The sequence below is a fragment of the Chlorocebus sabaeus genome, chromosome 25 (assembly GCF_047675955.1).
Source record: "Chlorocebus sabaeus isolate Y175 chromosome 25, mChlSab1.0.hap1, whole genome shotgun sequence".
NCBI classification, from domain to species: domain Eukaryota; kingdom Metazoa; phylum Chordata; class Mammalia; order Primates; family Cercopithecidae; genus Chlorocebus; species Chlorocebus sabaeus.
The window spans coordinates 42,814,224-42,839,812 of NC_132928.1; the positions used below are offsets into that span (position 1 = coordinate 42,814,224).

Sequence of the window (25,589 nt, forward strand, 5' to 3'; positions counted from 1 at the left end):
CAATAATTAAAATGCTTCTCTCCAGAGAAGGAATAAAGATCTCCTGCCTTAGCTCCTACTGATTATATTTTGTGCACTTACCTGCTACAGCTGCATCCAGTTCATCATCATCAAAGGAGTCCTGTGTGGCAAAGTCACTCAAAGGAGACAGTGGATAAGATGTATTGAGATTCAAGCCCAGCATGAAGTTGTGTACCTTCCCAGCACGTCCTTCTCTGGTATTGAATAAAGCTGAATCACTCACGAAGGCCATTATCATACGATGAATCCAACTTGCTTGATTATCACTTTGATAGTCCCTTCTAGCATCTTCATTTTCAGTGCCTAGAGAAAAAGAAAAGGTCACTATACAGACTCCAAAATGCATGTTTAAAAAGGGATCTTTGGGCCAGGCAAGGTGGCTCATGCCTGTAATCCCAGCACTTTGGGAGTCCAAGGCAGGCAAATCATGAGGTCGAGAGATAGAGACCATCCTGGCCAACAAGGTGAAATCCCATCTCCACTAAAAATACAAAAAAAAAAAAAAAAAAAAAAAAAAAAATTAGCTGGGCATGGTGGCGTGCACCTGTAGTCCCAGCTACTCAGGAGGCTGAGGCAGGAGAATCGCTTGAACCCGGAGGAGTTCAAGTGAGCCGATCATTTGAGGAGGAGGTTGCAGTGAGCTGATATCGCACCACTGCACTCCAGCCTGGCAACAGAGCAAGACTCTGTCTGACTAAAAAAATAAAAAATAAAAAAAAGGGATCTTCTTTGGATAATTAAATGTTAAAATTAACAATGAAGCTCTATGTTTGGTTTAACATGTTTATTTGCCTAGATTAATATTGCAGTTAATCATTTTTGTTCTTAAGTTGTTCTTAGTTCACCTTTTACCTATAGTGCATGTAAAGGGTGCATTCTTGCCAGTGCCACTTGGTCTATGCTCAGATTTCCGGGTAAATTTCATTCATTTTCCCCCTTTCCTTCTTTCCTGAATTGTTTTCTTCCTTTTCTCTGGCTTCAAGTGCACGCACTTGCATGCACACATATAACTTACACACAGAAAATCCACAGTGGTTAGTTCTATCCTCTACATTTCTTAAGTTACCTTAAGAAATTTTATCCTGTTTAACAAACATTCAGGATTTCTGTAAAATGAGGAGTAACAGCTAAAGGATTCAACATATATTTGCTACTAAATAAACACCCTTATGACCTATTGATCTTATGACCTGTCATTTCACCCTTGCTTATAAAGTTTGGGGATTTAAAAGCCTTTAATTTAAACAAATGCCTAAACATTTTAAAATTCAGCAATCACCCCAAAGAAGAAGTTTTAAATGGCTTTTTCCTTAAAACCTATGCATACATCATTTCTCCTGGGAAACTATGTTGTATGGTCATTTATAGCATTGGCTCCGGAATCAGACTCCCTGAGTGCCAACCCTCTCTCCAGTATTTGCTAGTTACTTTCCCCTTCTCTTCCTTCATTTCCTCATTGATAAACCTCCTAAAGTTGTGAGAATTAACTGTGTTTATGCATCTATATAATGTTCTTAGAAAAGTGCCTGGCTCATATTAAATTCTTAATAAACACTAGCTAGTAGCAGAAACAGTTGTAGCAGCAGCCGCAGAAGCATCATCATCATCAGTCTTATTTATTCATAATCAAAATCAAAGAACAATTTATGGTAGTGTATAACTTCACCTGCCTAAACCTCATTTTTTCTGATTTCTGGGAACCCTGTATGTAAATATTCACGCATTTATAAAACTGTGTGTGTATGTGTGTGTGGCTCTGTGTGTGTGTGTGTTGAGATAAAGAGAAAAAAAAGAGATTCTATAGTCAGCTTCATAATTTCCAATAAATGTAAACTAAACATACATAAAACCATCATAAATAAATATTTTTTAATTATACTTTAAGTTCTAGGGTACATGTGCACAATGTGCAGGTTTGATACATAGGTAATACGTGTGTCATGTTGGTTTGCTGCACCCCTCAACTCATCATTTCCATTAGATATTTATCCTAATGCTATCCCTCCACCAGCCCTTCACCCCCAAACAGGCCCCAGTGTGTGCTGTTCCCCGCCCTGTGTCCAAGTGTTCTATTGTTCAATTCCCACCTATGAATGAGAACATACGGTGTTTGGTTTTCTGTCTTTGTGATAGTTTGCTGAGAATGATCGTTTCCAGCTTCATGCATGTCCCTGCAAAGGACATGAACTCATCCTTTTTTTATGGCTGCATAGTATTCCATGGTATATTTGTGCCACATTTTCTTAATCCAGTCTATCACTGATGGACATTTGGGTTGGTTCCAAGTCTTTGCTATTGTGAATAGTGCCACAATAAACATATGTGTGCATGTGTCTTTATAGTAGCGTGATTTATAATCCTTATCTTCAGTTATTTGTTTAACTGAGCTGAGTATATGAAGAGATCTTTCATTCAGTAACCAATCCAGATGACTATATAGTCACCAAAAACAAGTACACTATTTTCTACTCTCATACTTTTCTAATGCCAAACAGGGCAAAAAATGTGTTTTACTAGAACAATCCAGGCTTTAAAGTGAATGACTTTTATCTCCAGTTACACAGGATATAAATGAGATACACAATTATTTCCAAAGATTTTGGGGCTATGGCTTCTTACTTTTCTTCTTATTATCCAATAAGCCCCCACTTCCATACCAGGATACCTTTGATAATGGCATCACTTGTGGGACAAAACCAACAGTCAACATATAAATGATACTTATTGCTTACTGGTCATAACAGTAATAGTACATTTCTATTTGCATCACTCTTTACAACTTAAAGCCCTTTTGTCCTGCATTTGCTAATTTAATGATTGCAACGATTCTGTGAGAGAAGGTAATGGTTCCAGGATAGGTTTCAAGAAACTAAAGATGAAAATACCTAAAACTTTGCTCAAAATCATTTGACTACACATGAAAGAGTCTCAAGACAATAAAAGGATAAGCCACAGATTGAAATAAATTATTTGCAATGGACATATTTGATTAAAAACATGTAATACAAAACATACAAAGAACACTTAAAACTCAATAATAAGAAAACAACCCCAATCCAAAAATGGGCCAAAGGCCTGAACTGATACCTCATCAAAAAAGATATACAGATGGCAAATATGCATATGAGAAGATGCTTCAAGTTAAATGTCATTTGAGAAATGCAAATTAAAACAATAAAAAGATACTACTACATACCTGTTAGAATGACCAACATCCAAAGCATAGATAATACCAAATGTTTAAAAGATGTGGAGCAACAAGAACTCTCATTCATGGCTGGTAGGGAATGTAAAATGGTACAGCCACTTCGGAAGACCGTTTGACAGTTTCTTACAAAACTAAATATACTATTACCATATGATCCGCAATTGTGCTACATTGTATTCACTCAAATAAATTGAAAAATCTATGTCTACACCAAAAGGTGAATATAGATTTTTCTAGCAGTTTTATCCATAATGTCCAAAACTTGAAAGCAAAGTTCAAGTTTTCTAAGTTCACCTTCTTCAGTAGGTGAATGAATAACTAAACGGTGGCACAACCAGACAGTGGAATATTATTCAGTGCTTAAAAAAAAAAAAAAAAAGCTATGAAGCCAAGAAAAAACATAGAGGGACTTTAAATGTAAACTACTAGATCTGAAAAGCCTACATCAGTGTTTGATTCTGACTATAAGACATTCTGGAAAAGGCAAAGCAATAGAGAGAGAGTAAAATGATTAGTGCTTGTTAGGGGTAGGGGGAGTGGGGGACAGGCAGGAGACAGGATTTTTAGAGCAGTGAAACTAGTGTGTGTGACATGTATAATGATGAATGTATGTCATCATATATTTGTCAAAACCCATAGAATATATACCAACAGTTGAGTCCTAATGTAAACTATGGATTTTGACTGATAATAATGTCAACTTAAGTTCATCAGTTGTCACAAACGTACCACTCTGGTGTGGAATGTTTATAGTGGGGGAGGCGATGGGGGGATGGAAGGTAGACAGGGGACATATGACATATGGTAATTCTATACTTTGTGCTCAGTTTTGCTTTGAGCCTAAAACTACTCTAAAAACTCTATGTAAAAGAGAAAAAATAAATACTAAGAACCTAAAAGAAAACTTTAACCACATACTAAATATCATGCTGAAAGCAAGACTGGTCCTAAAACCAAAGCAGCCATATTCAACAGTCCTTGAATTTCTCAGTCTTATGACTCAGTTAGTACTGTAGGGGTTATCAAATGTACTGACCATCTATAGAAATACTTAATAATGGAGAAACTGTTATTCTATCTCCTCGGTAGCCCCTAAATCAATACACAAATAATTCTAGAGATGCTAGGCATATGATATCTATCCCCTTTACAATGGCTAGCTTCCTTCATTAAAAGAAAATTCAAAACAAAAAGAACTTCAACAACTAAAATATATATAAATTTTAAATTCTAAAAATGAAGGAGCCAGGATGAAGACTTGTTTCCTTCCAGGGCGGGGTTCTTTTGGGGTTCCTGAGTAATGATCAGGGCTGCTGGTCATTATTTGATTAGGCCGATCATGGGCTGCATAACACAGCAGGACAAGGGGGGCAAATCAGGGCTGAACCCAGCTTGCACTCATCTAGCCAAGCCTTGTGCCCAGGTGAAAGCGTTGGCTGCCCAGGGAAGGAATCATCTTTTTTAATGTTTGCAAGACAACACACACTAGCCAAGCCATGGCCCTGTGCAGCTACATTCTCCAGAGAAGGCAGCTTTTCTCTAATTCACACAAACACAGCTTCCGAGGAAGTACTAGCCCAGCTATGAAAAAAGAATTTTAATTTTAGTAATAATTAAGAAAGAATAAAACAGGCTCTTCCCTGCCTAGTGGAATTAATTAAAGTTTTGGACCAGAAAGCATCTAATATCTTCTAAAATCTAGATGGTCATATTGAAACTGTAATAGGACAGATACATCCAGTTCTTATAGTCTTCTGTTCGTTTTGTTTTGTTTTTGTTTTTGTTTGTTTGTTGGCTCTTTTTTAACTATTGGGAACATTTTTATAAATAGCTATCTCAAAGCACTGTGTCAAAATAATCTATTCTACCACAAAACATTCAAAACAAATATGACCTTCATATTTGTTGCCAATCTGATCCTCACGTGATCTCTGCCCCAAGTCCATCACCGACTATCATAATCCACACTAAACTGAAAACTACCTTGCCAAAATGTAAAAGGGCTCATTTATACTATTGAATAATATACGCAACAAGTTCTTGATACTTTTACCCCACTTCATCACCAATCCCTTCTCAAGAAAGGGGGTGTAGCCAGTGGAATAAGGGTCAGAAATGGAGTGAGAATACCATTTTTCATGTTACTTAATAACAGAATTCTAGAAGACAAGATTTTAATTTTTAAAGCCATCTAAAAAGGATCCCAAATCACAGTAACCATGCTGAAAAGCCCAGTGCTCTATCTACCATCTCAGATCTGTTCATTTGTTCAACTTAAAGTATTTTTGAGGTATTAAAACGAATTAGGGATATATATGTGCTGCCTACTTTGTTAGACATGCAACATGCAATCCTCTCTCTCAACAGAAAACTACAATTTTATCACTTCCGTGTCTGAAGTGGAGATTACCATCAGCATCTTGAGTGAGAAAATCAGACAAAGTGTTCATATCCTTTCCTCATGGATCTCGGCCAGAGAAGTTCCTGGCTCACTCACCTTTGGGTTCGTGTGATTCATCATCACTGTCCGAACTATCATTACTCACAATATGCTTTGTTGTAATATTTTCTGTGAAAAGAAAACAAAAAAATTGAAGCACTTCAGGTGTCAAAATTAACAATTAAATGTATCATAAAGAAGTAATCTGAGCAAAACCACAGAGTGAGATCTATTAGCTCTACTAGTATAAATTTAAATCCATTTAATAATTCTAGATTTATTAGATTTAATTATGTTTTCAGATTTCTCACTGGAAACAAAACTTCTTGGCACATGAAAAAGTAGTTTATATTTATTAATTCATGATTTAAAGAGGATAATTTTTATGTTTATCATAATTCTGAAAAAAATAACAACTTGATTATAGGAAGCTCCTTGTTATACCAAAAAATATGCCTTTTTCTTTATTAGATATTTTTAAGTGGTGTTTATGAAGATAAAGGATAAAACCAAAATCTACAGTTGAGTTATAAAACAGTTTTCCTAAAATGAGTGAAAGATACTAACATAAATTATCTTTTGACTTTCAATAATATTTAAAATTATCAGTTGAAATTCATCTTTTGGTGTCAAGAATTTGTGCTTCCTGCAGAACATCTTAAGAGAACAGTTATAAAAACTAAAATAACAACCAGAAATCCTTAAGGCAAAGACAGCAGTAAAATCTAGCACAATAACTAGTTATCTTTCTTCTTTTTTTTTTTTAAACGGTTACCTAGGCTGGCCTGCAGTGGCATGATCTTTGCTCACTTCAACCTCTGCCTCTGGGCTCAAGCAACCCTTCCACCTTAGCCTCCTGAGTAGCTGGGACTATAGGCATAGGCCGTCATACTTGGCTAACTAAAAAAAAAAAAAAAAAAAAAAAAAAAAATTGTAGAAATGAAGTTTCACTCTATTGCCTAGACTGGTCTCAAACTCCTGGACTCAAGTGATCCTCCTGCCTTGACCTCCCAAAGAACTGGGATTACAGGTGTGAGCCACCGTGCCCAGCCTAGTTTTTTTTTTTTTTTTCAAGTAAAATGTGCATGAATGAGCAAGAGTAGGTAATGGAAGGGTTAATAAATGCTTAAGGCAATGGATTGACACTTATTTTTTAAGTTTTTACTGGCATGATTATACATAAGAAATTTGATAAAATGTTCACAAGCTAATATTATTAGTTTCATTTCATGACTATCATCAATAGTAATTTTGTTACATGGGGGTGTGGGAGATGTTAAGAAATTATCTATCCCAGGTGCCATATACATTAGGTGTGTTTCTAGTCCTACATGTATTTTCTTTTCCTTTCTCAAGCATTTTCTTTCTTTCTATTGCTCTTCTTTTCCTTCCTTCCTGCCTTTCTTTCTCTTTCTTTTCTTTCTTTCCCTCTCTTCTTTCCTTCTTTTTCTTCTTTCTTTCTTCTTTCTTTCTTTCCTTTCTTTCTTTCTGCCACATATGATAGTTTAAGAAAATAGTTCAGCAAAATACTGTCTTATTTGTAAGGAAGACTTCAGGATATGAATAGCTAACTATTCCGAATTTACATATTTTCCATCCTAGCATAATGTACAACTCCATCTCTCAAAAGTGTAAATTTTTCACATTTATTCAAAACTCCTTAGAGAGTAAATAATTTCTTTCAGAGTTACCTGATTGTAGCCCAATTTACCTTAATGTCTTTCTTCAGAAGGAAGAAAACAAAAAAGCAAAAATCACCTCTGAACACTCCTTTAGGAGGTAGACTTCAGTCAGCCAAAGGATACAGTAGTCACCAGGAGTCCTCAGAGTCCTCTCGGTCACCTCTCTGGTTTCATTTCTGGAAATCCTTACTTAATCTGAGGTAACATGCTTCCTGCCGACTGGCGGATCACACATACACGATATTCCTCCTCAGTCTGACACACAGTCCGAGTCAATAAGCTGCCAGACTGCCGGCCTCTAAGGAAACTTCTCAACAAAGAACCTTCTCAAAACTACCTAGTATAAACCTCCTCCTTTTCCTTGGCTTTTAGCCACTGTCTCACCCACATTCAGATATGTTATTTCAGTCCTATTCTCTTCCTGCCTTAAGAAGAAAAAAACAACAAACCCTAGGTTATCTGGATTATTCAACAGAGAGGCACAGGAAGCAGGCCTCAATATGTGATCTTCTCTTTCTTCTTCTTTTTTTTTATTTTTTAAATCTTCACATAATTTAGAGAGAGAATTTGTTATTTCCACGAAGAGTTGGGAACAGGACATTCATCTGGGATGTAATGTTCATTAAAAGAAATCAAGTAAGATCATTTTATCATTATACACGTTGCCTTGCAGTTACTGTTAAGAGAATGTGCCCCGTGGTAAATGTTACAGCAGGCTCATGAGTGCCACCTACCTTGTCTGCTCATTAACTGGGTGATGATCAGAGGACAGAAAGTAAACAAGCACAAGGTGCCTTACTTCTGTATTTGTTTTTATTTTTATTTTAAAATCTTTGGCTCCAATGAAATTATAAGATAACTTTTCCATTATTCATTAAGAACTAATCAAAAATACAAATGACACTGTTGAAAATATTATGAACTACAGGAGTTTACCACACTAAATACAAATACTAAATAAATTATCAAATAACTAAAAATCAATTCTTGTAGGAGCAGTGGTAATACTGCTTATAAGCCAACTTACTGTTCCAATTAATGTTACAATTGTATTCTCTTTTGCATGTAAACTTAATGGAATCAACTGATGTTGCCTGGGATAACCAAGGACGGCTTGTTTAAAATTTCTGCAGTAAACTTTTTGTATGCAAGCATTCTTCAAGTAAATTAATTATTTAAAAAGTCATCAGTGCTATTCTGTCACCTTCTCTGCTCTCAGATAGATCTGTGCTACTTCCCAGACAGAGAAGAGATAGTAGGTAGTTGTGCTGATAGCCTATCGGGCACTTCTCCCAGGTCCCTGCTGTTATGGCTCCAAATTCAGATTTAGCATGCCACCATTTCTTTATGCTGTCAGTCCAAACAGTCAAAACAAAAATTAGTGTTGATTAAAATACTGGTGGCAAGGCTTTTGGAAGAAACTAATGTAAATTTTTTGTTTGCTTAAATTAAATTTATTAATTTAAGAAAACATGTTTCTGTGGTATTCTTATAATGAATGAAAACCACTGGTCCCCAGTTGAGATTGTCTACTTTCTCAGGTTTTGTAAATATTCATAATTTATTATAGGCTAATAGGTTAGATTTATTGAAAATCATTAGTTTAATTGTACTAGGGGTGATCTGATTTTTTTTCCTTCTTTTGGGTATAGATTAGTATAAGATGCTAACAGAATTCTGGTGAGTTAATGTTTAAAGGTTAAATAAACTGTGACAAGCATAAACTTCAGTGTTACATTGCATTTAGCTGTTGGTGAATTTCATCTTTAAAAAGCTACTCTTATTTGGTAAAAAGAGGATTTTCTAATAAAAATAGTATGTTTAGCAGTATAATGCAAAAAAGGAATAGAGATGTGTTCCATTAAAAATGACTCAGGAATCAATGATTTTTATGAGTTTTATAACCTCAGTGTCAAAATAATACTTAAGAAGTATCTTATATAATATTTTTTAGGAAATATTTAGATTGATTCACCAAATTATTAATAAATTTAGAATGATTGAAATATTTACGAAGATTTAATATTTTCTCCATATATGTTAATAAAATTTATCAATGTAGCAAGATTTGTATCAATGTAAGCATATCTTTAGGATACCTAATTCTTCCTCCATTGTGCAGCCTCTACTTTGTGAACCAGAAACGCCCAAAACTCTGTTGAACAATATGGAAAACGCACTGCCCCAGACACCTAAAATAAAGCAGAAACGGAAAATAACTTAAAATGTACCAGGTTTCAAAATAGTCAAACAAATCAGTGATATATTTTTATTTTGATCACTTACCCATTAAGAAATGCAAGGGGTTTTCTTCATACTTCTTAACAACTGTTCCCATAAAAAATTTGCTTCCAAATAAGTCAGGAGCCATAAAAGTACCATATTTAGCCATGCCAATTTCGTATGGACTAAATTCAACCCAATCTGAAAGCATTTTAAAAACAAGGCAATCCATTAACAGGAAAATGCTACAGCATGGTATGCACAGTTAATGATCACTCTAATAATGTCATGCTTATTATCATGCACTTATTTAAAATATCGAAATGAAAACATTAGCCAAATGTCCATGATGTATATGACATTGTGTGGAAGTTGGGGTAAAACGCTTAGAGGTGAATAAGACAAGATGACACAAAAAAATCCCTTCTAATTTGCAGAAATTAGATACATTTTTCTATTTAAAAATTCAGATGTCTTTTTGAAGTCAGTTTTCATTCTATAGAATAGAAAACTGAAAGCTGTTAACTAGATATAAATTTCATGGAGCAGACAGAAGAAATTAAACTCTTTTTAACAATTCAAACCGTCTATTAAAATGAAATAAAATGTTTTCTAACATTTACCGTTTCTTCACCTTCATTTTAATTTTGCTTACTAACCATCTATTCTAACTCCACAAGATTGCAATACCAAGTTTTTAGGTTGAATGTCTTAGAAAAACATGGTAATAGTGCCAGAGACGTATACTCTCTAAGAGCGGGGGCTCTGGAGCCAGACTGTCTGGGATCAAATTCCATTCTGCTGCTTATGAACTGTGCTTACTGACTTGGTATTATTCTCTCTCTGTCTTAGGTCCCTAATCTATAAAATGTGAATAATATCAGTAGATAGTGTGTAGAATTGTTTTGAAGATCCACTGAGTTAAGAAATGTAAGGAGCTTAGAAGAGGACATAGCACATTTTTAATTGCTCAATAAATAGTAGCCATTTTATGTTTCATGTATTCCCACGGGTATAACTATGTCTAATAATCATCTGCATCTTAGTGTCTTCAGCAAGAACTCCTGGTTTCTGATTCCCATTTTCTACACTTGCAACTCCTTCCTTCTTCTTCTTGTTGGTAAATGGTACTATTATTCATGCCACTACTCACTTTAGGATTACCCTTGATGGTTCTCTTTCCCTTATAGCTTACATGAGAAAAATAAAGTGCTGTAGACACTATCACCAGGTATGTTTAGAACCTGGTCACTTATCCATTTGTCCACCATGACCATACTGATACAAATTGCTGTATTCTCTCCCTCTCCTGGACCTCCACAATAGCCTCCTAAAATGCTTCTACTCTGTTCACCTATTATCTTTTTGATATCCCATAGCCAGAATAAACCTTTAAAAATATAAATCACGGCACACCAGTGTCATCTGAAAGCTTCCCATTACACTGAAAATAAAAACAGGACTTACAAGCTTCCATCCTGGCCTAGATCGCACTGCCTGTGAGATGTGACCACATCTCCTAACGATGTTCTATCACAGTGTGTCTTGCGTATCCCACTTCACTTCAGCCACACAGCACAGGTCTTCTTACTGTTCCTCAAAGAAGTCAAGCTCATTCCCACTTCAGCATCTTACACTTGCTATTCCCTTCTGCAGTTCTAATGCTTGCTCCTACTTAATCTTTATTTTAGGGTCTTTGCTGATGGTCCATTACAAAATCCCAACATCATCCACCCCTGCCCAACTCATAGTTCTCTGTCCCACTTCGTTTTTTTTCTAGCTTTTCTCTTTCTGAAATTGTAATATGTCTGTAATATCTTATCCAACAAAACAAAATCCAAACAATTCCAAAATTCGTAAGCTTTTTTGTTACTCATTTGGTGGTAAAATCTGATCTGAATTCATTTAGTGAGAAATCAGTCTTGAATGTCAGTGGGGACTCTTATAATTCATTTATCCCCTTGATGTGGATATTTACATATCCTACTGGAGAAATACCACTGTTTGATTATAAGAACCCACTGGGGTATTAGGTAATACACAATATGAGTACCTTTATATCTCTAAAATCCAAATATTTTGAATTCTAAAACACATGTCACCAAAGGTTTGGAAAAGGATTTGTGGATCTATATTTATTGTTTGTTCAATGGTAGGTCACAACATCCTCCTTTCGTGAAGGAAGAGATGAAATCACAACTTTAATAACATTGTAATTCATTATATGTCAAAGCCAAATGGTACATACACTACATCAGAAAGTGGTGTGATTTACAATGATTTACATGGAATTCGTGAGACATGACTAGCAATAAATCAGAGGTTGTTAGGAAAATTCCTGTATTCATACAAGTAATTTCCTATCTCTCAATTTCACAGCCCTATCATGGGAACTGAAGCATAACAACTTCCTGGTTCCTACTTTTCTAGCGATCTCTTCTTGATTAGTGCTGTGGCCTGGGCACACAGTAACTACAGGCATTCTCAAAAGCTAAGAGGAGCCCTGCACGCCTCACTGAAGAACTCACAGTTTTAGTTTTCAACTCATTCTCTCCTGCTGGTGACTCTACATTTTGACTCCAACCTCTCTCTTGCACCTCCATGTACTTCCAACTTCCTTTGGGGCCCTTACACTCAGATATTCTGTCATCTCCTCCCACTACCCTTACCTAGATAAGAACTCATCACCCTTCTTCCCAGGCCAGCTTACCTATTTCAGTAAACCATGCTATCACTCTATCAAATCCATCATTGCTTCACCCCGATGACTATTTTGACTCCAACCTCTCTCTTGCACCTCCATGTACTTCCAACTTCCTTTGGGGCCCTTACACTCAGATATTCTGTCATCTCCTCCCACTACCCTTACCTAGATAAGAACTCATCACCCTTCCTCCCAGGCCAGCTTACTTATTTCAGTAAACCATGCTATCACTCTATCAAATCCATCATTGCTTCACACCGATGACTTTTAGGCCTCTCATATCCATCTATTCTTTTCTTATCAGTATGTCCCTAGTTCCAGGGCCTTATCACAAAAGCACAATGATATCTCTGCTTCCAGTTTCATTCCTTTCCATTCCGTTTTCATTGGTCACCAAAGTACCTTTTTCAAAAACACTACATAAATAATTTTATTGCCCTGCACAAAAGCGTTAACTATTTCCTATTATCATAAAAATCAAATAAAAATATTTCTGTCTGGAATTAAAATCATTCCATAACTTGGGACCAATGGTGCCTCCAAATACAACACCTTTTCTTCACCAATGCGTGTATAAGTCCTAGACTAGTTTTTTTTTTTTTTTTTCTTAAGTGATTCCCAAAACATAACTCTGGCTTCCCTTCTGAACATTTTCTCATATTGTTTCCACACAAAGATGTCTTTTTACCTGTACTTGATAGATCCTTCTACATTCAACTTAAATCCAAGTTTCATCACTTTCATAAAGCCTTTCTTATGACTATACTAAATCTCTAAGATATCTCACCTTTATGTCAGGTCTACACACATATGTCAGGTCTAGGTATATTATAGGAATTTTTCCATGCTTTATTTTTGTCTCTTTCAATAGGATTATAACTTTCTTGAGGAAAAGTACTATATTTGTACTCCTATAGTGCTGGGCAAAACATTTAGCATGATGTTTCATAACATGCTAAGTTCATAACCATAAGTTGTAATCCATAAATGCAGTTTATTCACCAATGGAAATTTTTAAATGAATGTTTTAAGTCCTTTCTGCAATGTGATGTAGTAGAGGATTCAAGAATTTCTAACAGTTTAAACACCAATGTTTATTTGTTGAAAATTTCCAAGAAATTTCTAAATGAAAGGTGTTTAAAATTATTCCAAGATGGAAGGAAAATATTACCCAGTATTGTTGAAGTAAAATTGTTAATAAAACTTCTGTAAGCTAATTTGATTATTTGACTCTTAAAAATATAATTCAGAGACTACCTCAACTTTTTCTTCTACATAGCCACTTTCAATCTAAGCATATATTAGAAGAATAAATTACAGACATGTCACTATTCTTTTTTTCTCAATAACTCAAGTAAAGCTACTTGAACCCTCAAGACATGAACGTTAAGATGTCTTATCTGGGTCCAAGATTCACATAATTAATGTTTAATGATTTTGTCTAAATCTGTTGGAAGACACAGCTCAAACCTCCTTATCACAGAAGCTTAACAATGAAGGTTAATGGTGCACCACTCATCTCAGTAGCAGTGTTGCAGTTAGGCAGATGTCAAACTCAGACACATCCAGATCCAAAGACTAACTGGATGTAAAACAGCTTTTTTTCAGTCTAAAAGAACCCAAAATATCCACTCACCCAAATATTATTTATTCTTTAATTATTTTAGTTAGGTTTTCTTTGAAAATAGATATTGACTAAAACTTCAAAATAAAATATAACCACTGTGAAAAGTCCAGAACAATCATGACAATAAAAATAAAACTATTATATTTATATGTCTCTTTATAGTTTTCAGTCTCATCTACTGCCTATTTCATATTATTGCCTTAATAGCTCTGGAAGATAAATCTTAGGGTTAATATGTTTTTTAAATAAGCAGGAAAATAAGAATCAGAGATTACATGACTAGCCTGAGGTATTCAGCTTGGAAGTATTGTAAGACAAGCCTTCTAAATTAGAATGTAGTGCTCTTTTGACCATATCATAATTCTTCCTGGGTGAAGGATGATTTATTTGGCCATGCAAAAATCTGACTAGCGTGCAAGTGTTATATACCAACCAATTCCAAAAACTTCAAAACTCCCCAAGATAATAGCTATGGGGAGAAAGCTATTTCATTATGGTGCTTATTTTTCTTACATAATAAAGTCTTAACTCTCTACTATGAACTCCATTATAGCCCAAGATGAGTGGTTCCCTGTTGCTGTTGATCATACCAGATTTATCCTTGACCCTACTACACGCCCCCCTCCACAATCCAATAATTAAATGTGCCTTTCATATTCAAATCCTTTTTTTTATTGTAATACTTTAAGTTCTAGGGTACATGTGCACAACGTGCACATTTTTTACATATGTATACTATTCATCTTTAAGATTTAGACCTCTGACTTTTCTTACAGAGCTTTCATAGAACATTCAAAATTGTTAAAATGTACTGGAAACTTGTTATTAGGGCCTGCCATTGTTTTGTGTACTTTGTCTCATTTTTTGGCAAAACATTATGAGAAGTCTCATCTTCATTCAACAGATGAGAAAACTGGGTCTAACAGAGGTTATATAACTTGGTCAAAATGACAGTGTATAATAACAGCTCTGTACTCTCTTGTGCCTTAACCTTAACTTCTTTAATACTTATTGCAAATTTTCCAAACATTTCCAAGGGTAAGGATAATATATTGTGGTGAGGAAAAAGGAGCTCTTTCTTAGCGCCTGGCAGACTATAATCCATATAGTTGGTACTCATTATGTATACATCAGAAGTTAGTATAGTGAAATAAAAAGAATAAAGGATTTTTGAAACCAATTCTCAGAACTGCTAATTACTTTCTAAGCGGCAATGTGCAAATTATTTAATCTTTATGAGGTTTTGTTTTTTCTTCTGTTAAAGAGAGCTAAAGATACCTACTCCCCGGTTGTAGGAAATATGGAATAAAATAGCAAATGCGATAAGTGCCTTCTGAACCATAAGCATGACAAACATTTTAGCCAATATTTTAATAAACATTTGAATGAATGGACCCCATGTGTGCTAATTTTTGTAAACTACTCAGAATTTTTGTCTGAGAGGCAGTTGAGAGAAAATTGAAAATTACAAAAGGATTCTGGATATATATCTGCTAATTACACACCATGCATGATGGTTTTTTAAGCTCATGGTGTGTCCGAAGTCACTCAGATAATTTTCCTAAAAGTAGGATGAAACCCACCAGCCACAGTCAGAAATGCCATTGTGCTGCAGACTAACAGTGACAGAGGCCCTCCCAAAAGTATGCTATTGCGCCCCCCCCCCCTTTTTTTTTTTTGAGACGGAGTCTCACTCTGTGGCCCAGGCTGGAGTGCAGTGGCACGATCTTGGCTCACTGTAAGCTCTGCCTCCCGAGTTCATGCCATTCTCCTGCCTCAGCCTCCTGAATAGTGTTGTGCACTTTTATAGTATCCAAGACGCAAAGCTTGAGAGGAAACAAGTGTTCACTCCTGAGGTTTTAACAAAATGGGGCATTTGTTCATCAACCACAACAAATACACACAAGAACGTTTTAGGTGCTGAATTATAAAAATTACAACAGCACTTTGAATGGCAAACATACAGTTGGCTCTATATACCCATGAGTTCAGCAAATTCTATCAACTGCAGATCAAAAATATTTCAAAAAAAATTCCAGAAAATGTAACGTTGTTGACATGTACTACGTTTGATCTGTACTAAACATGTACAGATTTTTGTTCCTTGTAATTATTCCCTAAAAAATATAACAACTATTTACCTAGCATTTACACTGTATTAGGTATTGTAAATAACCTAGAGATGATTTAAAGTATGCAGAAGAATGTGTGTAGGTTACCTGCAAATACTGTGCCATTTTGCATATGGGGGTCCTGGAACCAATCCCCCATGAGTACCAAGGGACAACTGTGGATCATATTACCCAATTAATGAAAAGAAAACCAACAAGTAAGATAATTTGCACTACCTAAAAGCACCAGGCATATTATTTTGTCAAAAGTTACTGAGGAATGGGTAATTAAAGTTGAGTTATTGATTGTATCCATGATTTTTATTTTATTACAGTAAATGAAAATACATAGTTACTAGTTTCATGGAATATTCTCTACAACCAGAAAATCATCTCACTTAATATTTTCTTATATTTTCACAGTCTTATGTTACAGAAAATACATTAAAATAAACAACTGAAATTGCTTATGACCTTCCTCTAAAGAAAACCACGGGAAACTGCAATTCAGAGGTTCCAGGAAGTGTTCTGAGAAAGGAAACAGCATACCTGCAAACATTAGCTCTGAAACGTCAGGTTTGACATGAAGACAGGTGAAAAGAGGTAAAGGGCATTGTGCAGTATTGACTTTTTCCTTCAAACTACTCAGAGTAGTATTCATTCTCTGTTCACAGAAGAAAGAAAAAGATGACTTTAAATTTATAAATGGATAAAGGAAGAACGTTATTCAAAATAGTACTTCCAATCAAAATCTTATAATTTTATAATAAAAATAACTCTTATTACTTCTAGAAATTACTAGGTCCTGAATGAACAACAAAAAATAAGCTCTATGGAAGTAACTATCTTCATTTAAAAAATCATTAGAGACTGCATCTACATCTGAACTGGAGAATGAATTAGCAACTGTGGAGCCTGGAAGACACTTAGCCCCTGGACCCCCTGTCACAGGCTCTCCTCTGCTTCATCTTCAAGGAAATATCAATTTGCTCATGTATCAAGTGAGTCTGTTCTATGATCCCTTCCTTTCTTGATTCTATTCAGGCAAACTTCATTCTTCCTCATCTAAAAATGTTACCATTCTTGAAGGGAACGGGCAGTTAAGGGTTAAAATGTGAATTTTCTTTTTCTTTTTTTCCCAGAGAAAAGTAATACAAAAGCATTTCCTCACACATTCAAAACCTTTACATGGTTGGAATGAATTAGTAAACACTAGTTGAAAGGTAGAAGAATTATAATCTCTGGTGGGGAGAATGGGCTTAGTACACATAGTTGGACGAATAAGTAGAGTCCAGTGACTTTTATAAAATGTATTACATTTTCTTTTATTTAAAATATAATATTATAATATGTCCTGTCTACTTGTTATAAAAGTAATGTAGATTGAACTGTAACTTACATTATGAATTAGTGTTTCTCCTATTAACATCCCAAAGATATCAGTAAAGGTGACAGGTTGTCCAGAGCTTTTCTTCTTCCATAAAGACTCAACATATCTTTTAACTTTCTGTGGTGTGAGAAGTAAAAGGGGGTTGTGGCTAACATTTTTCATTAGTTCTTCATTAATCTCCTCTGGCCCTTTCTCTGGAAAATCAGGGTGAGAATACAAGGTTGACATGTACCTATACAGAAAACAAAACACAATCAGTAAAGACAAAGGGCATGACACAGCAGTCTCCAAAGAAAGTAGGCACACTCTGTAAATAAAGCATGGTGGATATATTTGGTTAACTTCATTATCTGATTGCAGATATTAAAACCTTTAAGAAAAGAATGTGTCAATCAGAAAGGAGTTGGTCTACCATGAAGGCAAAGTAAAAAAGGGGTGTCAGAGGAAACACTGAACTTTCATCCACAGTCTAAGAGAGAGGGTGCCCTACTAGGCCTACTGTCCATTATCTAGTGTGTCAGGAATGGGTTATCTCTATCAGACTATTAGAGACTGATGACAGAGCACATCTGAGTCATGTAAATGAACTGACTTGTCTGGCTACAAGACTAGTCAAGGAATCTGATCATCTAAATTTCTATGATGATTATCTACGGGTAGAAAATGCGTTGTCCCAACTATTGTAAATTCTTAATTCCCTTAACAAATGTTTTTTTCCTTAATTATCCACTGGCCAACTAGACAAAAATCTCAAACCCTGTCAGCTGTAGGTCTCTAAATTTCTGAACATATGAATCTGAAGGCAAAATCCTAAAGAGAAATAAGGTCTTTAAAGTAAATGCTTTCTTATGAAGCCTCTTGGCTGCCAGCCATTGGGTAAAACTGGAAATCACCATGAACATTGATATTTGATATCTAGGTAATAAATATTCAGTTGTGGTGCTCCTGCCTGTGAACCAATACCTCTAGTATGGTGGATCTCATGCTGACTATTAATTACTCATTTTCTTATCTGTTTCCCTCAATAAATTGTGTCCTCCTCCTTCATGAAATAAATTTTGTTTATTCATCTTTTTTGGCCTCAGTGACTAGTTAATGTCTGGCATATTACAAGCACAGCTTAGGAAACTCACATAACAAAATAAAAATAGAATATGTAAACACTCCATCACTTCATCCAACCAAGGAGAAAATAGCACACGTTTTAATCTCTTATTTCCTTGGGATTCAAATCAAAATGTTTATTATAATGGTTATCGTACCTTCGAGGGGAGAAAACTAATTCTTGTTAGGCCCCAACTATATTCTGGACACTGTGTTGGTTAATTGTTCATAAGCTGTTGTCTTGAAGACTCACAATGGTTTTCAAATATTCTATTTTAATTATCAGGAAAGAGAGCATTGGGAAATTTAAATAACATGCTCATACTCCCCAGTTTATAACAGCAGAACTGGAATTCACAATTTGTCCTCTCCCTGATAGGCTTTTTTTTTAGTCTGTTATACAAGACTTCAGTTTTTAGAGACCAAACTATTCCCATTTCACAATAAATTATAATTCCTTATTAGGTTTGAGTTCCTTGGAAACAAACTGAGAATAATCATCAGTTAATAAATAGAGAGTAACAGACCCACAATGGAACACATGTGCAGAAAAAAAAAACTTAAAAAAATTTTTATACAACAAATCGAATTTGAAACAGTTTCCTCAACATGTGGTAATGATAAATCAAATGGACTTGCTCAACTCAACTTAATATAATCACCAAATATCTATAAAAATGCAGCTTTGAATACTTGAAAGACACACAGTTCATTTATTCCTATAGTTATTCCAAAGTCTACCATGTGATTTATCCAAATCAACAAAGATATGATATTCTGGACCTTCTCATACTTTTAATAAATGCACAATATGCTCTCTGAAGGTTGAAGTAATCTGGTGTATTCTCGCTCTCTCTTTCTCTCTTTCTCTCTTCCCCTCTCATGAAGCAGTTGGCTTGGAAATACAAACCCTGGTGAGAAACGGAAAAACCTAGAATACTTCAACAATTGGCATTGGGTTAACGGTCTCTGCTTGTTCAGTATTTATGACACATATTCCTTAGAACTCACAAGGTGAGTTGGATAATCTTTTCATGGTGTCCCTGCAGTTACATCTGAGAGAAACTATCTCAAAAAGCAAAAAAAATAAAACATACAAGTATCACCCCAATTTTTAACTCTATAGTTAAGCCTTAATTTTCATCTCTTTATCAATAATGTTTCCCAATGATGCCAGTCAAGTTTCAAAAAGACAGTAGCTTAGACATAGCAGGGCCTCTATAAATTAGTTAATTAATGAATGAAAGGGTCTTAGGTTTACTTACATAAAAATCTGGAAATATTTGCCTCGAGTTTTTCAACATATTTATATAAGATACCTCATTCTTTTTATCTAAATGCATTTCAGATTGTGTGACATTTAAATCTAAATCATGCCAGAGAGGAAGCGATGCTCAGTTCAATCCTTGTCTCCAAATCAAATGGTCAATGTTTTAAAATATCAGTAGCTAACCACCGGACTTGCTGAATCCGAACCTTCACAGGTAAACATTTAGGGTGAAACATTTAGAATTTTTGTGCTTAAGAAGTGCAGAAGTGATTCTCATCTGCAAGTAAGATTTGGAATGACTTGAGGAGACTCTCAACATCTGTTAAGCAAATATCTTAAAACCCTTTAAAAACCCCTAAATTAATTTTCCCATAAAATGCAGTTACTTAACGCATTTCTTCGTTTAGTGATTAAGCAACTGTGACCTAAAGAAAGTCAGGCACTGTGCTAGGTAAGAGAGATTCATTAGGGAACAAGACAAGCTGAGTCCTTAAACAACAAATTTTCTCTAACATATATCTTGACCTTTGATACTGTCACACCTTATATGACAATTTTTGTTATTGTTTCTTTTTTCATTGTTTCAAGAATTTTTCATACTGTTAAACTGAAAGTTCTCACTCTCAAAAACTATTTTAGTTGGTTCAATAAATTGGACCATGTTGTCTACAGATGTAGAGCTGCTCTCACTTCTTTTTAGATGGTAATACTGTACAAATTTGGCAGTCAATATTCAATAGCCCCTTACGACGCTATAAAAGAACAGCTGAGGAAGAAAGCTGTACTAATCCTGAGTAAAAGAACACAGGATTACTGTCCCAGTTTTTTAGTTCACTTATTTCAGGTCTCCAGGTTGGCTAATACTTACATTTAATGAATCACAACTATCATCCAAAATTAATTTCAGAAGTAATTACCATAAAGGTAGTAGCAGGTATAAGGGAAGCTTTGTCCTACCTAAAATTCTCTTTTGTGATCACAGGAAACTTTCTGGGAGGTCCAGGACTTCTCCAGATATTTCCGTATTACCTCACTTATACCAAATAATGGCCGTGTATCAGCAGAATATAAAAGGTTACACAACATAGAAGTGTAATGTGTTTTTCCAAGTCTTTCCGAATTCCTTCCTTTGAACTTTTTACCTTCTCACCTGTACTTTTTAAGAGAGAACTGTGAGCATGAATCATTCTGACCACTTTTTCTTCTGGTAAGAGAGCATCTCTTCTTTCACTAGTTAACACCTTCACCTGTGCTTTCCATCTTGTGTCCTGTCTCTGCCGGAGTCTTTTTCTATCTATGATCCTTCTATTTCTTTATCTTCCATCTATCCCTCTACATTATTTCCTGTACCTCAGACATCTACAAAAATGCTCAACTCTCTTAAATTCTTAAAAAAAATAATAATAAAAACCCTTCCCTGGGCCCTATGTTCCCTTCAAGCAATGACTGAGCTCCTTTCTTCCCTTTCCAAACAAAGTACTTGAAATAATAGATGGCTTTTATGAGGTTCACATGCCTATTTTTTGTGCTTTCATGTTTTATTCACTTATTTTTTACAATCTCATGCTCAAAAGTATCTTTTTTTTTTTTTTTTGAGATGGAATTTCTCTCTTGTTGCCCACGCTGGTGCAATCTTGGTTCACTGCAACCTCCGCTTCCCAGGTTCAAGTGATTCTCCTGCCTCAGCCTCCCAAGTAGCTGAGATTACAGGCATGCACCACCACGCCCAGCTAAATTTTTTATATTTTTAGTAGAGACAGGGTTGCTCCATATTGGTCAGGCTGCTCTGGAACTCCCGACCTCAGATGATCCATCCGCTTTGGCCTCCCAAAGTGCTGGAATTACAGGCATGAGCCACCACACCCGGCCCCCAAAAGTATCTTTTAATTACTTTTACTAGTGGTTCCTGCTAAAACAACTAACCAAACCCAATCCTTTGCTAAGCTTTTCACAGATTTTCAACATTATTAAAACATCCATTCCTTCTTGAAGCATCCTTCCCTCTAGATCCCATCTTTTACTTGATTCTCCTCTATGACAGGTTATTTGCAGTCTCTATTAGGGTTTTATTTTCTTTTTATCTATAAAGTTTCGGAGTGTTACAGGGTTCCATGAATTAAATTCTTAGTGGTAATAGATAAAATGTTAGAAATTGGTGGAATTACCTAGGGAGAACATATTGATATAATAGACCAAAAGAGAAGCCCTCAGGGAAAGCCCCCATTAAGGAGAGAAATTGTGGAAGTGGTAGGGACAATATATGGAGGAGGGACCAATCAGAGAGGATGAAATAAAACCAAAAAGGCATGATAGGAACAATTAGAAAAAAGGACAAATCAATGTGTGAAATGTCTCAATCTCCAATCCCTCCCTCATCAACCCCACATACCCTGAGAAGTCAAGGAAAATAAGAACTTTGTAAATTAAGTGGTCTATGAGTGAAAATTTATTACAAAGAATGAGCAGCCTTTTAAGGAAATGAAATAAAAAGGGAAACGCTGATCTTTAAGGAAATAAGACTGTGAAAGATCGAGTAGAAGTATACATATGTGTGTGTGTGTGTATGTGTGTGCACATTTAAAGTCCTTTTAATTACATTTTACAGGACTTGTTTACTGACAGGGGAATGTAAGAAGATATTGCACCAAATCTATAACCAAAGCAGTGACTATAGCTCTGATCAAGCTCACACATACACAATTATATCCCCAAATCAGCACTCAAGGTCTAGTCTTGCTTTATTAGATGAGTTTAAGAAAGTAAATTTCTTACAGTTGTCAGTGATGGACAACAGGGATCTAATAAATAGTGAGTACAAAGAAAGAACACCACTCAAAGAATAATAACAAAATGATTGAGTAGGAGAACTAACGTAAGGGTCCAAGATTTTCTGACACATTACTCATTGAACAGGCAGATGCCTGCTCTTTCCTTCAAGGGAAAGAATAATGATGGGCTACACCCTTCCTTCAGAAGAAATAAATCATTTTGAGGGTACATATAGAGAAGACGGCAACGATGGCTCTACATTTTTGTTTCATGACTAAATAATCTGATTCAAAACATTTAAGAAACTGTAGATGATTTAAATGTGAAACTCTCTGTAAAATATATAGATGTCCCAGAAAAGAGTGTGGTTTAGTAGAAAGCACTCAGAATAACAGATCAAAAGCCTGAGTCTATATGCTAGCTCTACTAGTGATGTTGGACAAATAATTTGGCTTCTAAGTCAAATTTTCTTTAGCATAAAAATGAATAAACTCATACCCTTCTCACAAGATAAAATGACACAGAAACTTTAAAATGCTAGACATATATAATACGATATTCTGATAGATGAGTTTTGCCATGGCCGAATGACTAGAAAGGCCTTTTAAGTCCAAGACAGATCTTTAGTAATAAGGTGATACTCTTATTTGAGACATGTGAGCAAGGACTTTTCATTTGATTTTCAATATGCTTATGTGAGGTAAGCAAACCAAAAAGTATGTAGTATCTTCTTTGAAAATGTTTTATAAATATATTTGTGAAAACCTACAGGGTACAGGTATTATACATATGGATGTTTTAAGTCTCCACCTAAATTTAGCTGAGTTTAAATACATTTAAAGGACTAATTTCATATTTAGATGAAAATCCATGAAATCTATTATATGTCTATATTCAAAAAATTGTTTTCTTTGTTCTGTATACTATGGTATCTTGCATCTTATTCTATTTGCCCTAAAGAAGAAAATGAATATGTAGTGAATCATGTAGACTTAGACGTGTTCACTGAAGGACTACAAATAAGCAAATTATAAGAAGATTAAATTAATTATGGGTGGAGTATGTTGTTCCACTTCTATTTTTATCTAGAATTATTTTCAATTAGTCTTTTTTATTTTATGTTTTAACTACATTTTAAGTTACAAAGTGGCTTAAAAGAAGCAAATTTGCAACAAAAAGTTATTATTAAATATGGATTTGTCTTTTAAAAAATCGTTTAAAGAAGATTGTGGTATCAAACTGGAAAGTTTTGTAATTTAAAGTTAATGATCAATTTTCTAAATCCCCTTTTCTGTTCTAGTGCTTGAGTTAGATACATCCTAAATATTTAAAGTTATAAAACTAAAATTAAAAATGCATACTAACCAGGTGGAGCCAGAAAGACCAGCAATGTAGGTAGCACAATCCAGAATTCCTGATTCGTATAATGCCTTCATCACACCAGAGAATCCCACCATGGCTCGGAAACCCCCACCTGAACCCAATATGGCTACCACAGGCACCTGAAATGATGCAACAGAGAGATTTGTACACAAAGTAAAAATCATAAAATACAGTTCCCTTTAGTCTCAATCTTTATGTTATACATCCCATATTTTGTCCCAAAGAAGTGTAAGTTAACTTCATACTTTACACCACCCAATGCCTAATTTTTTAAAGGAAGAAAATAAGGCCTGGTGCAATGGCTCACGCCTGTAATCCCAGCACTTTGGGAGGCCGAGGCAGGTGGATCACCTGAGGTCAGGAGCTCGAGACCAGCCTGACCAACATGGTGAAACCCCATCTCTACTAAAAATACAAAATAAAAAATAGCTGGGCGTGCTGGCAGGTGACTGTAATCCGAGCTACTTGGGAGGCTGAAGCAGGAGACTTGCTTGAACCCAGGAAGCAGATGTTGCAGTGAGCCAAGATCGTGCCATTGCACTCCAGCCTGGGCAACAGAGCAAGACTCCGTCTCAGAAAGAAAAAGAAAAGAATGTTTCATATAAGAAAACCAAAAAAAGCAATGTCTATTAGAAAAAAAAAAATTATTAAAATGACCAACTTACTCTGTTTAATAATAATAACACTCTATATTTGTTCAACCTTTTGCAAATTTTTGACCTGCTTTCAGGGACATTGTTTTATTTAACTCTCATAAATCATGTAAGGTGAGCAGAAGGGAAGTATTTGCTGGTTTTGCAGATGAAAGTTCTATACTGATTATGTTACTTGTGTAAGATCTACTAGTTGGTAATTTGTAGTTGAGTAAGCCCCTTGCCTTCCGGTTACATTTACAGAGAGCATCTTTAACATCTGGTGACCAATTTGATGTTAGCAGTAAAAGAGAGGAAGGTGGGTGGTCAGACTTAGGGTTTCTAGCTTTGCTCTTAAGCAGATGATGCTATCATTACCCAGAACAAGGATCCCAAGGCATGAAGTTAGGTGAAGGAAGAAACAGTGTGCTCAGTCTTAGAAATGCTGAAAACACAACATGAACGCATTGTGTTTCAAGTATTGGCACCTGATCCCTGAGTGGCCACTTACCAATATGACGTATACATATATTCATGGAATGATTATTTTACAACCAGAAGGACCAAAAAGATTGTATAGTCATAAGAGATAGTAGTTGTAAGGAAGCCAGATAAGAATTTAGAACAAAGGGGAAGGATTTGAATTAAGCCTTGAAAGGCAGTTGAATTTATAGGCAGTATAATAATAATAATAATAATAATAATAATAATAGCAAACATTTATCCTTTAAATTGGGAAAGAGAAATCTGCAGAGTCCAGATCTTATTAGAGTTAGAGCAGTGAATAGTAGAACACCTAGGACTAAATTCCTGACCCAGAGCTGTACTCTAACAAGTGGTCTCAAATCAAAAAACACTAGGCATCAAACTACATGCAAACTGGAAACCTCATAATGAAAGCACACTCTACAAGTGCAGTGCAATGGAAGGATCTAAATGGCTTTGAACCTGTGTGTGTATGTATGTGTATATGTGTGTATGTCTGTGTATCTTTATATAGATGTATATGGGTTTGTATAAACACC

General features: G+C 35.2%; 1 protein-coding gene across 2 annotated transcripts in view; it reads right to left on the reverse strand.

Annotated features, from left to right (window-relative positions):
* PLA2G4A (phospholipase A2 group IVA) overlaps nt 1-25,589 on the reverse strand; it is a 146,999-nt gene that overhangs the window by 31,227 nt on the left and 90,183 nt on the right. For both annotated transcript variants that reach the window (XM_073011668.1, XM_007989144.3), the window contains 7 exons: nt 23,915-24,051; nt 17,416-17,638; nt 16,566-16,680; nt 9,638-9,775; nt 9,451-9,543; nt 5,727-5,798; nt 82-324 (listed from right to left, as the gene is read on the reverse strand). In XM_073011668.1, coding sequence (XP_072867769.1) covers nt 82-324; nt 5,727-5,798; nt 9,451-9,543; nt 9,638-9,775; nt 16,566-16,680; nt 17,416-17,638; nt 23,915-24,051 — 1,021 coding nt within the window. The remainder of the gene's footprint in view (nt 1-81; nt 325-5,726; nt 5,799-9,450; nt 9,544-9,637; nt 9,776-16,565; nt 16,681-17,415; nt 17,639-23,914; nt 24,052-25,589) is intronic.